Source organism: Somniosus microcephalus, chromosome 16 (genome assembly GCF_052327205.1).
Source record: "Somniosus microcephalus isolate GS21.2 chromosome 16, FLI_Smic_1.0, whole genome shotgun sequence".
Classification (NCBI taxonomy): domain Eukaryota; kingdom Metazoa; phylum Chordata; class Chondrichthyes; order Squaliformes; family Somniosidae; genus Somniosus; species Somniosus microcephalus.
In genome coordinates this window covers 79,609,619-79,626,394 of record NC_141002.1, presented here as the reverse complement: position 1 = coordinate 79,626,394, position 16,776 = coordinate 79,609,619, and the positions used below count along the sequence as shown (strand labels likewise).

General features: G+C 43.9%; 1 protein-coding gene across 5 annotated transcripts in view; it reads right to left on the bottom strand.

The window, feature by feature from the left end:
* The window catches only part of LOC147106317 (voltage-gated potassium channel KCNC2-like), a 207,055-nt gene extending 199,513 nt beyond the window's left edge, over positions 1–7,542 (bottom strand). The window contains exon 1 of one of the 5 annotated variants that reach the window (XM_086009313.1): positions 6,101–7,542. In XM_086009313.1, the coding sequence (XP_085865439.1) occupies positions 6,101–6,646 (546 nt within the window). In that variant the 5' untranslated portion in view covers positions 6,647–7,542. The remainder of the gene's footprint in view (positions 1–6,100) is intronic. The other 4 variants (XM_086009317.1, XM_086009316.1, XM_086009312.1 and 1 more) reach the window with 4 other exon arrangements.
* Positions 7,543–16,776: the final 9,234 nt, after the last annotated feature.

Here is a 16,776-nt window from a genome sequence, read left to right as displayed (position 1 = left end):
GGGAACACCACCACCTCCAAGTTCCCCTCCAAGTCATACACCATCCTGACTTAGAAGCATATCGCCGATCCTTCATCGTCGTTGGGTCAAAATCTTGGAACTCCCTCCCTAACTGCACTGTGGGAGTACCTTCACCACATGGACTGCAGCAGTTCAAGAGGGCGGCTCACCACCACCTTCTCAAAGACAATTAGGGATGGGCAATAAATGCTGGCCTTGCCAGCGATGCCCACAGCCCATAAACGAATAAAAAAAAGGATGTCCAATAACTGGCACATGATGTTCTAATAATTGGTAATTAATCACAACAAATTCAGCAATAACAACCTACTGTTGATCTGTGGGAAATAATACTGTCAGTAGACATTACGCCACCATATAAATATTTAAACTGCAATTACAAATATTTAAGCATCTACACATCAGAATAGTATCAATTTCAAGCTTCCATTGACTTCAATGGCATGAACTACAGCTTGACTTTAGAATGATAAAGTAGGTATGAAAGAAAATAATTTAAAAATCAAAAATTGCTGAGGCTTCCAGCTTTCCTTTTAATTCAGTATCCACTAACTTTAACTGTTATTTGCATAATCAAATGATATATTTCCCCGTGTTACATTTCTCTTTACTGTTTTGACTTTGATCATAGTATCACTGAATATAAACTGTACCTGAAACAAATTTCAGTTGCTTTAACTAAAATTTTAATGGTAGCTGCTTATTAAAAACTAATTTTGCATAACCAAGCCAAACGTAATCAAAGTTTATGCTATGCTCTTTTTTTCATTTTCATTTTAGTGCTCCTTACGATGTTGATGGTGGAAAATGGAAGGCTTTCTCTTTTTTGCGTGCCCAATTTCAGCATCAAGCATTCCCAACTGAGCCATTGCATGAGTTTAATGCAAAATAAAGCCTTCTCTGCTCTGCCTCAGTGAAGCTCCTTAGTAGAGAGACAACTACGTGCCCAGTGGGCCATGTTGCTTTTTGCACACCAGCCACCCGTCTGACCCCCTCTGAGATTTCTAATCAGTGCTGTGTTAGGGACAGTTTTGTACTGTGGGCCCACACCCAGTAGCAATTGGGTTCAAGCTGCCCAAACTAATTTCATATAGGATCCTTGCAGCCAGCAGATGGAGGAGACTTTCATTCCATCAGTCAAGCTGGATTCAAGCCTAGATGTCAGATGTGAAAAGACAATGTGCCAGCCCTCTACACCAGCCAGCCGCACCCCCCGCAGTGAATACTATGTTAAAATTTTTATACAGGCTATGTGATGAGGAGTCACAGGACCCATTTTTTACCCCATAAGTTTCCTTACTTGTTAATTCATAAGTGATAAAGCAGCAAGTGAGTCACTGTCAGTGTCTCAAGTATGATACAGATCATATTTCTTGGCACCTCATCATGTATGCATGTTAAACAAATAACTAAGTTGTCAAAAACTAGATGTTATTTTAATTTTAACTGGGAGCTATATGGATTACAGTGATTTTAATGGCATCACTGTGACAGTTTTATTCACAGTACCATCTGCTCTCGTGGAGCTGATAGCACAGCGTAATATATATTGTCATTTAAAAAACAATAACATTAGAATATGAAAAGGATTACCAAGTAGTAATTTGAAGCAGTAAGGCTGCAAGTTGTTTAAATGGCCTTTAACTGACCTACCTTTCCATGGTGTTGAATAGATGTGAAAATGTAATTAGCATTTTGCTTTTCTACAGATGGTTCATGGATTGCTAAATTCTGGGAGTCAGCAGCAACAGTTTGAGAATACTATCATGCTCATCAATGTCACTCAATTAAACTCCATTCAACCTTTCTCTCGCTCTTCCTTTACATTGGTTCATATTACACTATTATTTTACATAGCTGACATGATTATTCGTGATTAGTTAAAATGTGGTCATTTACAACTCTACTGACAATGCTTTGCTTTGTCAAAAGCCCAGTTACAACTACTCGAGCAACATCTCAATACATAACACATTCACAAAAAAATCCACATACTATTTCACTTGCTCTGCATTCATTTACATGTAAGTGAAATAAAACTGCAGTTTTTAAACTAAGACACAATCCTCATGAGAGTGTTGACAATCTCTTTTTAATAACTGCATGCTTATATCAAAAGCTATTTTCCTCTTATATGGCAAATCCCATGAGAATTTGAAAGAGCTCTGGGTTAAACCATGAAATGAACTGCTAACATGACAACCAAAATTAGAGTTGGACTGAAGAATGAAAATGGTGCAAAACAGGAACAGAACACAGAAATACATGTATTTATTTAGTGACCAGATTACTGAACACCGTTCCATTTCTTTTCCAGTTTTACTGCCCTTACATAAATTCCATTAAAGGCATGTTAACTTTTGTCTTCAGGTTTCATTTGCTTAAATTGAGAATATGCATGTTGGCAGTAGTCCAAACAAATAGCCAGAACCGAACCCCTATTATTCCATCTACCCTGCTTGCAGCAGATCTACTTCAAATAGATTATTGCTACTCAGACTGGCAAAAGGTGGGAAGTGATGTTCCACAGGGTTCGGTGCTGAGACCACTGTTGTTCACAATTTATATTAATGGTTTGGACTCGGGAATCCGGAAGTCCAATTTCAAAATTTGTGGACGACACCAAATTGGTAGGTGTAGTTATTACAAAGGAAGAATGCGACAAAATATAGGAAGACATTAATAAACTTGCAGAATGGGCGTGTAATTGGCAAATGAATTTCAATATAAATAAGTATGGGGTAGTGCATTTTGATAGGATGAATAAGGAGGCCACATACTGCTTGGATAATAGGAGTTTTAATGGGGTATAGGAGCAAAGAGATATAGGGGTACAGATACACAAGTCACTAAAAGTAGCGATGCAGTTTAATAAGGCCATTAAAAAAACAAGTACTGGGGTTCATTTCTAGAGGGATAGAATTGAAAAGCAGCGAAGTTATGTTAAACTTGTATCGAACCTTGTTTAGACCACACTTAGAGTGCTGTGTACACTTCTGGTCTCCATATTATAAAAAGGATATAGAGGCATTGGGGAATGTGCAAAAAAGAATCACAAGGATGATACCAGAACTGAGAGGATATACTTATCAGGAAAGATTGAACAGGCTGGGGCTCTTTTCTGTAGAAAAGAGAAGGTTGAGGGGTGACCTGATAGAGGTCTTTAAGATAATGAAAGTGTTTGATAGGGTAGACGTAGAGAAAATATTTCCACTTGTGGGGAGTCCAAAACTAGATGTCATAAATATAACATAGTCACTAATAAATCCAATTCGGGAGAAACTTCTTTACCCAAAGAGTGGTAAGAATGTGGAACGTGCTACCACAAGGAGTAGTTGAGGCAAAAAGCATAGATGCATTTAAGGGGAAGCTATGAGCACATGGGTGAGAAAGGAATAGAAGGATATGCTGATAGGGTGAGTTGAAGTAGGGTGGGAGGAGGTGTGGAGAATAAACGTCTGCATAGACCAATTGGGCCGAATGGCCTGATTCTGTGCTGTACACTTGATGTAACTCAATATACCTGATTCACTTGAAGATGTCAAGACATTTTACTGCATATTAAAGTGCAACATAAATCTTTATTAGAGTCAAATTTATCAGATTGATTTGCAAAACAGTAAAATAATCTCAGTTTTAATTGTAATCATTGCAATCTTCATGGACCTGTTTAGTCAAAGTAAGCAGTGGGTAAAACATGTGTTTGTGTGTGTGGGGAGGGATCATATCCTTCACTGTAACCAATCAGTTTTGCACCGTGTTATACAGCTGTGAGGCACCAACAAGTTGATCACAATTGCCAAGTCAGAAGGCATGACAAGATGACATTGGAGTTTACATTTTGAAGCTAATTGGTGAGCTACTTTGAGGAGCATAAAACCGTGATATAAGCCAGATAACATTCGTGCCAAGAAAGGAGTCATTTAATTTCCACTGAATAAACAGTTTAAATTCAGTTCTTAAAATGGTGCTGAAATATATTATGCGGAAAGGTTTTTGTTTCTTATCGCTCAGCAGCGTTTGACTCACCGGGATGCACAAGCAAGGCAAGAGACCAGATTTCAGTGCAAAGGAGATACCGGTCGCTATGGCAACCAGAACAGCAGCTGTGCGGCCAAGCGAGGCGCTTGTGGAAAGGGAAGGGAAGAGAGAAGCAGCGCTTGTGCACAGGGTCCCAGTCAACCACAGCAGCCTCCCTCCCTCCCTTCCGCCAACACATCATTTTAGTGCAGCTAACAGGTTCCTTTCTAATGCAGAAAAAGACAAATGTGCAGATGATGAATGGAAAGGTGCTTTTCCACCAGTACATTTGATTAAAGAGTGGTGATTCACCCAATCGTTGCTAATTTTGTTGCAATTGTTGTGTAACTACTAGTTATGTATTTACTGAACGGAATTGTATGAACATTAAATGAGTACAAATGACTGCAAATATATGGTGGTCTTCCCCAATAACCAGATGCTAACGCCCTTCGTTGGCAGAATCTTCTCCTATATAAATTATTATTTCATATTTCATGCATTCCCACTGTTTTCACTCGCCCTCCTATCAGGCTGGTTAACGTTATGTATGTTAATCTCATTGTACAAATTCCCCGAAAAGGAATATTCCAATCATATCCTCAGGGGCCACTTATAATCCCCACAATACAGGAAAAAAAACATGATTGTTTTTTTCTCAGCTTTGATAACTACCAGAGATTAATTAGTATTCGTTTATGATTGTCTTTATAACTGGAAAATAGAGGTATTTCCAACCACTATCCCAAACCATTCCCATAATTCGGTCCATGCCAAGTGGAAGAGACCGAGAAGCTGTAACTGTCAGTGAACGTGAAGCTCGGAGAATTGAATGAAAGAAGTCCTGATAACATCTCACCGCGACCTTCTTACTTCGTATTCACCTGCACATTTCCTTTCATTGTATTAGTTACCTCAACATTTAATGACATTGTATTTTGGGGAGTCTAGAGCGCCCTATTGTTTCATATTACTTCAGAAAAAGTTCCTAAGCTCAACTTTTGAGATGTTGGAGTGTGCCCATTATTTATGTATTAATTACATAATATAGGTATTTCCGAACCTTCGTGGGGGGGGGGGGCGGTTGAAAGGGTTTTATTTCCAACTACTATGTGACAACTACAGGAACATAGTGCAATCATGAAAATAACGTGAATTATTTTTTTTAAAAGCAGTTCACATCGTCTTTTGCACGTCCTATTGCAACAGGCTATCACTGTTACTCCATTGGTACCTTAATGTATAAGCCTTTTTGGTGGTAGTAATTTGTTAACGGAGTTCATTGGCGTTTATAGGAGGAGTTACTGAATGATGGTTGAGCAGATGTATCTGTAATTGTCGCTTGCCTTCTATTGAACCTCCTGTGGATAGTGTGATCATTTTATCCCGTCGCTAAAAGCAAGTCACGAAGTTTCGTCTGACTATGAACGCTTGTTGCACTTTGTAAGAAGTCACGCAATATAATTCACCGACGATTCTATCGATTGATTTTTTTTTCCAGATCAAAAGTTGTAGTACAGCATAAGGAAGTGAATTAAACAGCGCGCCTGCAACCTCTTGCTAACGATTTGCAGAAGTCCTTTCAAAGGAGCTTGGAAACTAGTTGTGATCACTATCAAATGACTGTGCGTATTATAGCGCGTTAAATCGGTATCTTCTGGTTTAGAAGAGTCAAACACGATTGTATACGGTAAAATTCCCCAAATATAGCTGGTTCAGATTATCTACATTATGAAACACATTCAAAATGTCATCAAACTGTAGCCGAAAATTGCGCGATTTGGGGGGTGGGGGGTGGGGAGTGAGCCAGTGTAAACTCTCCAAAGCTGGTGCATATATCTACTGAACACATGAATAGCCCTACAACCTGTAACACTTTCCATTCAAGAAAAAAAGAGAATGCGGGGTAAATCACGGCCCTGCTCAATTAGGGTTGTTTAAAGCACCGGAGAACAAAAATAATAATTAAATGAATTGGTAATCGTGTTAGGTTGAGCGTGGGTTTCGGATCCTTTATTTAAACCCCCCCCCCCCCTCCCCTGCCCGCTTCGGGTCTTACCCGAGCCGCTCTGGAAGAGTAGGGATCTTCAAAGAGTGCCCACATTCTCGGCTGCCACCTCCTCCAGCGACTGAGTTTGCCGGTGCCGCCCGGGCTGCATTCCTCGATGCCCAGTCTCTGGCTGAGCTCCGCCTCGTCCTCGCCGTCCTGCGGCTCGCCGCTCAGCAGATCGGGCGTCTCGAAGATGTCGAGCGCTTCCTCGGCGTCCCGGTGCTGCCTGTAAGTCATCCAGCAGCACGGCTCCACGTCCGTCTCGTCGATGCCCCAAAAGGCCAGCTCCTCTTCGAAAAGTGGCCCGCACACGTCGGCCGGGCAGTGCAGCTTGCCGGTCCGGTAGTAATTGAGGACATAGGCGAAGACCCCCGGGTGGCGGTCGAAGAAATACTGGTTGACTCTGGGGTCATAGTCGGGGAGGCTTTGCCCATCGGACTCGGCGAGCAGAGCTAGCCGGGTTCCGGGCAGGGTTCTCAGTGTGCTCCTGTAAGTTTCGTGCCGAGTTCCCCCCACGTTGAGAACTATCCGCTCGTTGTCGTCGATCTTGCCCATCTCTCCGGCTCAGACATGACTCGGAAAGGGAGACCCGAAGCAGCGAATTGGTTTTTTTCTCCTCTTCTTTCTTCTTTCTTCGCGCCTACTGATGTTTCTTCACCGCCGACCGCCGCCAAGTCGATCTTTTGCCCCTTTGCGCCGTTCCCATTCGCCGCATCCAGGCCAGTGCAGGCGGCCAGGTGAAGTCAGACGGAATGACAAGTCCTGCTTTAATATTGATCAGCCGGTCACCTTTTCTCCCTCCTCGGGGGGTTGCAGCCGACCTCTGAGAGAGCGAGAGACAGGAGGGGGAAAGTGATCGTCTTATCTCCACAAAGTACGTGACCGTGTTTTCTGTCCACGAAAAGGCAACGGGCAACACCCTGCTCCCGGCCACCACGTAATGCTTGTGTGTTTTTTTAACATCTCTTCCCTGTGTTATTTACAAACTGCCTTTGAAGGTCGCTGGGGATGACAACACGGCTGGAGATAGAAGAACGGGCATTTTTTGTTGTTGCAAATATTCGTTTAGTATTGACTGCTCAAAGACGTGTAACCCGGGCTGTTACCCAAGCTAAACTAACACCCCGACAACAAGTTGGATTGTGCCAGTTACGCACGTTTACACCGGCATTTTCCGAGCTATTGCCCGCAGTTTTAGGTTGCTACCTTTCCGATCGTGGTCTATGCATTGGGGGCAGAGATTTCACAGGGCTTCCTAAAATCTCAATGACTGACTTTCACAATATCTGTCGACGCGCAGGCATTTGTTTAAGGTGCCGGTGTTTCACTATCTACCCTATAAACATCTCCCCTTTGAACATCGATCAACGTAAATCATAAAATAAACCTCAGAGGGCTCCCGATTCATAAAAAAAATGAAACACAGCAGCGATTCAGTGGAGGATTCTTCTGAGACATTTGTTGAACTAACTATATATGTTTTTGGAGATAGCGCATATTAGCGGTTCAACATTAAAAAAAAATATGTCGGCAGTTAACCCTATAACATTTTCAAGTATCATCGGCCACTATTAGTGTTAAACTTTGCGCTTCCTCATCCACCGATAGTTCCCAAGGTTAAGGTTGCCTGTTTCAACAGATGGAGAAAAAGCGGCCTCTAGCTACAGGTGCGTCCCCTGCCAAACTCGCAGCAGCTCCACACCAGTATCGCACTGGAGGAGCTGCACTGTACAATGCATTTTATCAGCCTACATTTTCTGAATACATTTAGCAGAAGATGCATTTCAGTCGGGCCGACTCAGTCAACTTGGTCTCAATTAACGAATTTAGTTGAAAGTCACAAATCTACATCACCATGTGCCGTCAGCATTTATTAATAACTTCAAGCAACACATTTCATTGTTCTGTTGAAGAACCAACGTGCAGTTTAAGAACGATTCTTAGGTTTCGCCAGTACACGAAGAACGGAGAAAGGAAACCTCACAAATAGTTTCTAAATATGTAAACAGAATGTGCAAGCAAGTGGGAAGTGTGAAGTGAAGCCAGCAAGTTGTTCGTTTTTCGTAAAAACAAGTACTGCAGGACTCGGATCTGGGTCAATCATTTTTGTACTTTTGCAGTTATTTTTCAGCAGTTTCTTTCACTCATGGTATTGAGGACACGCCTTGTTCTTGTCTGCATTATCACAGGGCCATTGCCTTTCCATTACACAGCTGTGTAGTCTAACGCGCCATCACCGTTTACAAGCAAAACGCAAGAGGGTTCTTTGAACATACTGCCTCACTGTTGTACGGGGTCCACATTATATTCCGTTGCTAAGGTGTAGCTGTGTCTCTTTAAGGCCACGAAGTCTAGTCGATGTTAAGCAAACATTGAATAAAGTCAGAGAACAACCCTGAAATGCTTTTTATTTTTTAAGTGTAGTTGGTAAACTTACTCCTGTGTCGCAGATGACTGCCTTTGTTCATCTATAACTTTTTTCAAGTGTGACACAGAAAGCTGAGCGTGACACTCAAAGTGTGATGGAGAAATGCGCCAGATAAGAAATGCATATTAACTTCACTTAAAGCCAGTTCACAAATCATGGCCAAGAACTTGACAATATGGCATTTTTCTGGATGGGGCACTCAAATACTGTTCCTGGCCCCATTGCTTGTTGGCACTGTTAATAACTTCCTTTGCTGAGGTACTGTCCCTCTCCTTTTCAAAACTACCAATGCTGCCTCCATCCTAAAAAAAAACACACTTGACCCATCCATCCTCCCCAATTATTGCCCATTCTCTAACCTCCTGTTTCTATTTAAGGTCCTTGAATGCGTTTTTGCCTTCCAGAGCCACACCCAGTTCTCTCAAACCTTCCTACTTAAGTTCCTTTAGTCCAGTATTCACCTTGTTTAGAGCTCCAAGACCACCCTGGTCAAAACAGCAAATGATACCCTTCTGTAACTGCAACCATGGTGCCATATTTCTCCATGTCCTCTTTGACCCTCCTGGCTCTGATGACCATAGTGTCATGTAGTGCCATTGAAAGCATGGCATTTTGTGATTGGAGTGCTTTCAAGGAATCATAGAACGTTACAGTTAAAATCCCCCCAAGTTACTTACAACTATACTTGCAATTTAATTGCCTAGCCTTTTCCCATCCATTCACCAAAATGGGCTGAATTTTCCATGGTGGTAATGGGTGCGATTGGTTGGGAACCTGCTGTCAACTTGTTCCCACACACCTTTCCCACAGGCGCATCTGTCAGCGTGGAGCTGATCCAACCTGCAGCAGCGGGGGACCCAAATGAAATCATTATGAGGTACTTTACAGGCACTTAAGAGCCTTTTCCCTCCTACATTTAAATTTCCCTAAATGGTCATGGGATTCACACAGTTCAGAAACCACATCTGTCAACCTGAGGCGTGAGTTCCATGGCCATTGGTCCAGCTGATTATTTGACAGCATGGAAAACAAACCAAAATAAAAACATGTTGATTACATCAGCTAACAGATTGTTGGAGATTCTGTTCTATTTGAAAAGCTACTGGTAAATGTTAATTTTTTACTGGCCATTCTCGGCTGTTGCCTTCCAACTGAACAGTAATTGCAGTGAATTGATCTGCACTATAAAAAATGACATATACCATTTAAATAAATTTTTGTTTCTGTTCAGGTTTTTCTCACAGTATACTGTGATTGTCCAGTTACACATTAAATCAAATCATCAACCGTAACAATTTCATTCTCATCACTCATTCCACTGGTTCTATTTGCTTTTAGTCCCTGGATATGACTAATGTAATTTTTCAATCTGAGATTTTAGGATGAATTTCTGCAGAGATTCTCTCACTTGTTCATTGTTAACTTCAACGGAAGAGCTGCAGAAATCCCAGAACCACATTGTAAGCACCACTTACACTGTTTGTCGGGGATTCCGCAGCTGTTCCATTGAACTTGCATAAGATTGTAAATCTACCTCTTTACAATTACATTTAAAATCTGCTTAATTTTATGTATTACCTATACACACACACCTTTTATTTGTACCAGTTACTGATACAAAAGTCTATAGATTTGTGACTAATGCACCAATAACTTCACAATTAATGTACTTTTTAATTATGTTCTTGATCGTATTTGTAGATGGAGTCATAATACTTAATGATAATTTTATTTAAATATTTCTTTGTCAATCATATCTAACTTTTATTATATGATTTTACAGTAAAGATTCAACACCCACTATGTTAGACTGAACTTAAAATTTAATGTGGCCAGGGTCCCTTTAAGGATCCCGGCTTAAAATGCATCATGAGTGATGTCACCAGACCTGCTCCATCTGGGTAACAGTCTGTGTGGGCTTAATAGGCCCCATTAAGGTAAGATAATTCTGTACAGTGGGATGGAGCCAGCAGCGGGGTTGGGACCTGCCACGGACACCGATCGCACCAGACCCATCAAGGTAAGAAAAACTCCAGCCAATGTAGCTGTTGATTTGCTCAACCACTCCCTAAACTTTACATATGATGCCTTTGCCTTCAGTAAAACCTTCAATGCCTCCCATCGCAGTCATTCCCCCTGGTACAGCCCACATCCTTGCTCTTTCAAGCCCAAGGGGCACAAACTTGAGCATATCTGGCAATCAATTGGTTTAGCTATCTATCATCAGATCTGGCTGGACCACATCAAGCTCTACCAGGCTTCACTGTTTACCAAAACTGTCCATTACTCTAGGATCATACTGGAGAGCAAAGATAACCTCCTGGTTGTTTTCTACACTACCAACTGTCTCCTTAAACTCCTCTCCCATCTCTCCACCCTCATTTCTAACAGCAAGAGCGAGGAGCTCATAGATTTCTTTGTCCTCAATATAGTGTCCATCTGACCCTGCTGCTTCTCTTCTTTTCCTCTTGCCCACCAAACCAAGCTTCCCTCCAGGATGCCCCTACACTTGCCCTGAACCCCCATCTATCTCTAATTTCCCTCCCATCATTCCCTCATGCCCTCTCCGAGCTTATCTCATGCATGAGACCCACCTCCTGCTCCTTCAACCCTATTTCCACTAAACGATTGACCACCCAGCTTCCCTCTTGGCTCCCTTGAAAAATGACATTGTAAATAATTCCTTTTCATCAAGCATTGCCCCACCTATTTTCAAAACCGCAGTCATCACACCCTCCCCAAATACCCACCTTTAATCCCTTTTTCAAAAAAACTTCATCTCAAACCTTTCTTTTCTCTCCAAGATTATTGAACATGTTACCTTCCACATCTGTACCCATCTCTCCCAAATCCCTGATCAAATACATCTAGCCAGGTTTGCTTGCTTCACATGCCACTGAAATGACCCATTACCAAAGTCACAATCGACATTCTCTGTGACAGTGATCATGGTGCATTATCCATCCTCATCCTCTTCAACCACTCTTTAGCCTTCAAAATTGTCGAGCACTCCACCCTCCTTTAACATCTCTCCCCTGTTGTCCAGCTCCTGTCGTGGGATTGATATTGCTTGGTTCCACACTTATCAATCCGATTATAGCCAGATCATCTCTACCAATGCCGCCTCCTTCCATTCCTGCACCATCAATTTAGGAATCCCCCAAGGTTCCATCCTGTGTCACCCCCTCTTCCATATGCTGCCCCTTGGCAACATCATCAACAGAAATGGGGTCAGCAGATGACATCTACCTTTGCACCATCTTTCCCAACCCCTCTGTAGTGTATGTACCCGTCTACCTTTAAGGGAACTATTGAATGTAACCGTTCACCTTTAAGAGAACTACTTTAGGTGTGGCACTATTTGTTTGGCTTCTGTATACTGTAATACCGATAGTGACCACACCAGTATATAAGTGTTGTGGCAGGATTGCTGGGGCAGATTCGCCCGGACCTTCGAATAGTAAAGACCTGTTTGTTTGTTACTTCTGAAGTCTGTGTATTTATTAACTGCACAACCCACAGACTTTACAGTGGCGACGAGTCCGATCGTACCCTGCGGCAAGACTACCAAAGCAACGAAGAGCGTCGAAGAGAGGCAACCGCCCTCGGCGTGCTGCTGAAAGAAAACACGAGGCTGCAGCAGGAGGAAGGAGGAAGACTTTAGCAACAAAAGCTTCCATCTGCAACAGGCACTGACTACCCTTCTACCATGGTGCGGAGTGAGCCGATCAGCTGGAAACAAGGCGGCCGTGGAGACTGTGAGTAGGGGAAGGTGTAGAGAATATCCGGAGGATAAGGGCTGTGCACTCGACCACGGTCGAGGGGGAACGGAGCCGGTCAGAAAGTCGGGTCCAACGGCGTCGTGAGACAGTCGGACCTCGATCGGCGGGAAAAGCCGGGCAGCGACCGCAGCCACGAAGCACTGAGACTGGGAGTAGGCGCGGGAAGAGAAACCCAGCCGCAACCGGGGAGGGAAACACCGGTCTGCGAGAGGGCTGGGAGGCGAACAGGAACCGTGCGGGTGGGAGAGAGAGAGACAGAGCCGAGCAAGGGGAGAGAGACTGCGCGAGAGCCAGTCCAGCGGCTGAGCTGTCCTCCACCAACGGGGTACCCAGAGCCGGTAGAACCGAACGTGCGGGAGAGGGAGAGACAGAGCCGAGCAAGGGGAGAGAGACTGTGCGAGAGCCAGTCCAGCGGCTGAACTGCTCTCCACCAATGGGGTACCCAGGGCCGGTAGCACCGAACGTGCGGGAGAGAGAGCGACAGAGCCGGGTACGGAGAGAGAGACTGCGCGAGAGCCAGTCCAGCGGCTGAACTGTCCTCCGTTAACGGGGTGTACCCAGCGCCGGTAGAGCCGTGCGGGCGGGAGGAAAAGACAGAGCCGAGTAAGGGGAGCTGTGCGGAAGCCAGCCAGCGGCTGAACCTGTCCGCTGTGGGGGAAGCGTACCCCTTCCACCGGGAAGAAACGCGGGAAGCCGCCATTAGGCGGAGAAGATGCCAGAAGCGGGAAACCGCCATTGAAGTGGGCGGGGCGAGAAAGGAAGAGCGGGAAACCGCCATTTTCGCGGGAAAACCGCCATCTTAACTGACATACCGCCATTGAAGTGGGCGGGGAGAGAAGGAAAGAGCGGGAAACCGCCGATTTCGCGGGATATCCGCCATCTTAGAAATAAACAAATAAATAAGAATACTTAAAGAAATACTGGTGCTGCTCCCAAGGGAAGAAAGATGCCTAAGCGAGGGAATATTAACGACTTTAATTCTGAAATAGAAGACTGGGCCATGTACGTGGAACGCATAGAGATCTATTGCGAAGCCAACAAAATAGAGGAAGACGACAAGGCGATAACATTGCTAAACTCGATGGGGGCAAAAACATACGGGCTCTTGAAGCATCTAATAGCACCAAATAAACCAGCGGATCAGACCTTCGAAGAGATTGTGGCTGTGCTGAAGGACCACTTGAACCCTACACCGTTGATGCTGGCTGAACGATTCAAATTCTATGCAAGAACGCAGAGGAAAGACGAAAGCAATGCGGAATACTTGGTCGAACTGCGTAGGCTAGCAAAATACTGCCAGTTCGGAGGGAACCTGACAGAAGCGCTGCGGGACAAGTTCGTATGCGGATTGTCCAAAGAAGGGACGCAGAAGCGACTACTGGAAGAGAACGACCTCACACTGGACAGGGCTGTCCTTATAGCTGCATCGCACGAAGCCGCAGCGAAAGGAACGGCGGAAATGCAACTAAAGGCGGCGGCACTCGGGGTGGACCAAATTACTTCAAGCACAACAAAATGCTGCCGTTGTGGGAAGACAACACATGACCAGAATCAATGCTGGTTTAAGAACCAAGAGTGTAGGGAATGTGGCAAACTGGGTCACATCGCGAAGGTATGCCGGTCCGGGAAAAAGACCAACAATCAAAGGAAGCCACCACAAGAAAAGTACAACAAGGTACACAAGGTGGCTGAGAAGAGTTCAGACGAACAGAATTCAGACTCAGACCCAAACAACCAGGAGCTGGGTAGTCTGAGAATCCACAATGTGGGTAAAGAAATGGATCTACAGACCATCTGGGTCATACTAAAAATAGCTGGAGTCCAAGTAAGAATGGAGCTGGACACTGGATCAGCTCTATCAGTCATCAACCAAAGGGACTACCACCGGCTATTCTCTCACATACCTTTAAGAAATACCAAGTTCGTATTACAGACATACACGGGGCATAACGTATACCCCGTGGGGAAAATAAGAGTCAAGGTGAGAGATAGGGGTAAAGAACACCCAAGAATGAACTTGTACGTATTACCTGAGGGAGGACCACCACTTCTAGGATGGGAGTGGATTAAGAAAATAGACATGGAATGGCATTACCTAAAAGCCATAATGAGGGAGGACTCGGTGCAAGCTATTAGCTCAGATTCTGAAATGGATGATGATAAGACCAAGTCGAATATGGAAGACAAGGCTAAAAGGAACTTGCCGACGATGGGGAAGAAAACGAAGACATGCAGAAGGACTTATGGTACCAAGAAGAATAAAGCTGCAGAGCAGAACTCCAGGTTGACAGAGAATTCTGAGCCTGTTCAAGCAAAGGATTCATCCACGACGGAAGAACACCGAGCTCGGACGCAAACTTATGTCAAAGTACGACAACAATTAGAACAGTTGAGTGACCGTCTCGTACAAGAGATGAAAAATATGGAAAAGTTCTGGGACACCGAATGGGAGAACCTGGAAAGACAACAGAGACAGCTAGCTCAAGCAGAGAGTGACCATAGAGCCATCGTGGCCAAATACCAATCACATTCCCCTGATGCTGTTCAGGAACTGGAATATTTACAGAACGAACCAAAGGAAGAGGAATCTTCAGGAAGCCAGGATTTTATTCCAGTTCTTCTCTACGACTCCTTACAAGCAGAGTGTGAGAAGTTGAAAGAACAGTATGAACAGGCCCAGGCTACAATTCTGGAGGGGGTTAACTCGGCAGCCTCCGAAGAGCTAGTTTCAGTAGAAGCATATGAACAACTAAAGGTTGAACATGAGCAAGAAGTCCAAAGGCTGCAGGAAATTCTTGATGAGCTCAAGGCCAAGACAGACTCATCGGTAGAAGTTCCATCCATAGATGAGAAATTAGAGGTGAAAAACATGGCAGAGCATGAAAGACAGGATGTCCAAGAACTCATAAAAACATTGAAGGACACCCAAAACAAATATGAGGAGGCAATGACCGAGGTTCAACAACTTGAAGAACAGATTCAACTGGGAATCCTTTCAGTGGAAGAAAAGGAAACTGTAAGAAACTCAGAGACTGAAAGAATGGTCCCTGAACATGAACTAGAGAGCATCAGGGCGCAACTTTTCCGAGCGCTGAAAGCCAAAGTTCAAGAGGAACGTAAGGTGGAAGTATTGGAGAAAAAGGTGGATGAAATGGAGGAGACTCTGATCCACCGTGTTCCCAGGGAAGAGTTAACGGTCAGCCAACTCCTTCATATGCTGAAGGACAAGACTCTGCAAGGGGAACAATCTGAACACGAGCTTCAATCTTCAGGGGGAACGAGGTCGGAGCTCTCAAAAGTCACGGAGATAGCTGAGGTGGCAACACAAATTTTACAAGGATGCCAAAAGTACGTTGAATCACGTCAAGGTGAACAGAAGAATGTGGAAACCGTTACTTCAGTAGAAGGTTTAAATAGCCTGATAACGCAATTCCCGATGGAAGGGAAGGTATTGAACTCACAAATGAGGTCCGTCGTGAAGGAATGGCAGATAACCCAGGAAGAGCGGGATAAATATGAATGCATGAAGAAGTCTTTTCAAGAAAGATGTCTAGGGAAGGAACCACCGTCAGCTAACGTCCAGACGGGTGAGGAGGAAGAAGAAGGCTCTCTCGCTGGCCTAACTCAGGACGAACCCGAATATTACCATGACCTGTTGAGTGACACTGAATATTACGAGGATGTGGTCTGCCCAGCTTGTGATGAAAACTCCCAAAGTGCTGAAATCCAGATGAAGCACTTAAGGTCTAAGGAACATAGAGAGTTGGTGGCGCTACAGCTGGCAGCCGAGAAAGGAGCTCCGAGAGTTTCAAAAAGGCAGAAAAGAAAAAGAAGAAGCAGAAGATAATAACTGTCTAAAATATTAGCACTTCTACCATCTCAGGCGGGACATTACGAAAGGAGCTAAATTAGTTGAAAAACTGGAAAATATCAAGACAGCCAGTTGGTTGTAAAAGTCCGCACTGCTGGTTCAACAGGACGAAAGTTCAAGCTGTTACGTCAAGAAAAAGGCTATGGAGGAGTCACGCTAGCCAGGTGAACCGGCTACACCAAAGAAATGTTGTTCGGAACGAGTCAAGATCAGAGACTGAATCTATGAACTGTTTCCGCAGAGACTGAACCTGTGAACTGTTCCCACCGAGATTATATCTGTAAATTGTTTTATATGACATTGACTCCACCGAGATTATATCTGTAATTTGTTTTATAGGAAGTTGGAGATATGTATGTTTAACGGGGACTCTGTAAGTAATAAGCTAAAAAGGGAGGATTGTAGTGTATGTACCCGTCTACCTTTAAGGGAACTATTGAATGTAACCGTTCACCTTTAAGAGAACTATTTTAGGTGTGGCACTATTTGTTTGGCTTCTGTATACTGTAATACCGATAGTGACCACACCAGTATATAAGTGTTGTGGCAGGATTGCTGGGGCAGATTCGCCCGGACCTTCGAATAGTAAAGACCTGTTTGTTTG